Source organism: Otolemur garnettii, unplaced genomic scaffold (assembly GCF_000181295.1).
Source record: "Otolemur garnettii isolate 467f Iridium unplaced genomic scaffold, OtoGar3 scaffold00134, whole genome shotgun sequence".
In the NCBI taxonomy this organism is placed as follows: Eukaryota; Metazoa; Chordata; class Mammalia; order Primates; family Galagidae; genus Otolemur; species Otolemur garnettii.
Genome location: NW_003852529.1, coordinates 2,338,508 through 2,341,421, shown reverse-complemented (window position 1 = coordinate 2,341,421; position 2,914 = coordinate 2,338,508). Strand labels below are relative to the sequence as shown.

Sequence of the window (2,914 nt, the reverse complement as noted above, 5' to 3'; positions counted from 1 at the left end):
CCCAGGAGTTGGAGGTTGCTGTGAGCGTGATGCCATGGCACTCTACCCAGGGGGATAGCTTGAGGCTCCGTCTCAAAAAAAAATAAAAATAAAAATAAAAATAATAAAATTTGTGTTGTCTTCTTTTTTTTGGTTCGGTTTTAGCAGACTTGGGCTGGGTTTGAACTTACCAGCCCTGGTGCATGTGGCCAACGGGCACCACCTAAAATTTGTGTCTTCTCAAATGGCAGCATAAGAGAAGAGTCTACTAAAACGTGCATGAACTCACTTCCTCTAGCAGAGAGAAGGGAGGCCTGTGCAGCCGTGCTGACCTGGAGTGCCAGGGCCCCAGAGAAAACCAACCTGCTCCAACCAGGGGATAGGACTGTCCACATCACCACAAGCTGTCCCTCCCTCCCCCCATTTTTAGTAGAGATGAAGTCTCACTTTGCCCAGGCTGGTTTCGAACTCCTAAGCTCAGATGATCCACCTACCTCAACCTCTCAGAGAGCTAGGATTATAGGCAGGAACCACCTTGCCTGGCCAATGGAAAAAATTGTATGTACTGGATGGATTTTAAGACTCCTCAGATAACAGTAACTTCTTGAGTTTTAATTTGTGTGGTTAATCCTAAACTTTACATTTTATGACTATATGATTTTAGGTGCACCCTAGGAAACAACTGTTGCCCTACCTACCCCAAAGGTACTGAATCAGAACCTGTATTTTAACAAGATTCTCAAGTGATTCATATGTAAATTAATTATGATAAGCAGTGGCCTAGGAGGACTTATATAAAATTAGAGTATTTCCTAATGCAGAAACCAATAACAGGTAACCCTTCACCTCTTGAATAAAGCGTGAATGTATGAAGCTCTTCAAAAACCACTGACCATAACTTTCATTGTAATTTTTTTTTCTTTTGAAGTCTCACTTTGTCACCCTCAGTAGAGTGCAGTGGTGTCATAGCTCACAGCAACCTCAAACTCTTGGGTTTAAGTGATTCTCTTGCCTCAGCCTCCCAAGTAGCTGGGACTACAGGTGCTGGCCACAATACCCAGCTATTTTTAGAGACTGGGGTCTTACTCTTGGTCAGGCTGGACTGGAACCCGTGAGGGCAAACAATCCAAAATGCTGGGATTATAGGCGTGAGCCATCATGCCCAGCCAACTGTATCGTGTTTTAATTCAGCAAGAGAACAGAATTAAAAGGGGGGGGAAGGAAGACTTTCCTCCAATCACCGGTACTCATCAAATGTCATCTTAGCCCACCTACTTATCAGTGATTATCTTCTAGGGTTGCCACTGACACTGGAGCTATGAACCCCAAGTACAATGAACTTTAATGAAGGTGTCAGAATGGTGCTTTAAATTCTAAGTGTCTGTTATTTTTTTCCATCAGGTTCAATCATTCATCAAGAAAGAGATAAAAAAAAAGCTGCAAAGCTCTGACCTGTTTAGTGGTAGAAATAATTATGAAATGATCTAAGGGTCTTTTTTAAAGGGAGAGATGTTATTTAAGAGAATTAGAATAAAAGAGAGGCCTCAGATATTAAAGGATGACTGATTTCAAGATTAATGTATTCTCCATATACACCATTTGATATATCTAATTTCTTACCTGTATAATATAAACATTTAAAAAAAAATAATTAGATGAACTCCAAAGAATAAACATGATGACAAAATTTCCCCTGTATACAGCAACAATTACTTAAAAGTCTATAACGAATAATAATAAAAAAGGGGATGTAACCTACTTTAAGAATCACACATTTTCTTTTTTTTTTTCTTTTTTCTTTGAGACAGAGCCTCAAGCTGTCCCCCTGGGTAGAGCGCCATGGCACCACAGCTCACAGCAACCTCCAACTCCTGGGCTCAAGCGAGTCTCCTGCCTCCGCCTCCCAAGTAGCTGGGACCACAGGCGCCCGCCACAACGCCCGGCCATCCCTTGGTTGTAGCCGTCATTGTTGTTTGGCGAGTCTGGGCTGGGGATTCGAACCCGCCACCTTAGGTGTACATGGCTGGCGCCTTAGCCGCTTGAGCCACAGGCACCGAGCCAAGAATCACACATTTTCAAGGTTTTGCAGGATGCTTGTAAAATTTTTCTTTTAGCTATGATAATTATCAAATTTAAAACAGAACATGAAGATGCTCCTCCAGCTTTATATTTTAATACAAATGTTCTGAGGTAAAATAAGAACACAAAACTAAAATTGACAAAAGACTTTTAGAGGCTTTGCTTGCTTCTTTTGGCTCACATACAGAAAATTCTTCTGTATCTAAGAACTTTCCTTTAATACCATTTTAAATCTTGAGCAAAAGTAAAATTAGCCAATTATTTTCTTAAATTCAACATTACCATTTTATTCCATTCAGGATAAAGACTTAAAATTACCTAGTATTCATTTTATGTGTTTGAAAACCTAAATAGGGATCAAGAACCAAACTGGTTGCTAGGTCATCATTTTCACAGAGTTCTTTGGCAGACATTCCAGAAGATGGTACATAACGACTCTGTCCTTCAAATCCTGAATTACCATTACCTGTGAAAAGTAAAAGAAAGAAAAATTAACTGAAGTTAAAAACTACTTAAATCTATCTCAAAAATCTTTATTTTCACTGCCCATTCAAGCTAGCAATCAAATAAAAAATTAGGTATTTGAATCAGTTTTATTAATTAAGAGTTCAGTACTTTTTGCATAAAACAGAAAACAAAATGCAGTGAACTACTTCAATTACTGAGGCTATTTTGGTCAGCAGATAAACATCAGGTTCCCAAGAACGTGGCCTGCATAGCTGTGAGAACCTTTGGCTCAGATGCTTTACTCCACCACCTCCAAGGAACACTGAGAAACAGTGGATGGGTGGTGATGTTTATTATTTAACATGACATACGGCCATTACAGACAGAGCTGTGTTTTTTTTTTTTTTTT

General features: G+C 39.5%; 1 protein-coding gene across 8 annotated transcripts in view; it reads right to left on the bottom strand.

Annotated features, from left to right (window-relative positions):
* Positions 1-2,914, bottom strand: part of KMT5B (lysine methyltransferase 5B) — a 62,403-nt gene that overhangs the window by 34,529 nt on the left and 24,960 nt on the right. For all 8 annotated transcript variants that reach the window (XM_023518306.1, XM_023518308.1, XM_023518314.1 and 5 more), the window contains one exon: positions 2,377-2,524. In XM_023518306.1, the coding sequence (XP_023374074.1) occupies positions 2,377-2,524 (148 nt within the window). The remainder of the gene's footprint in view (positions 1-2,376; positions 2,525-2,914) is intronic.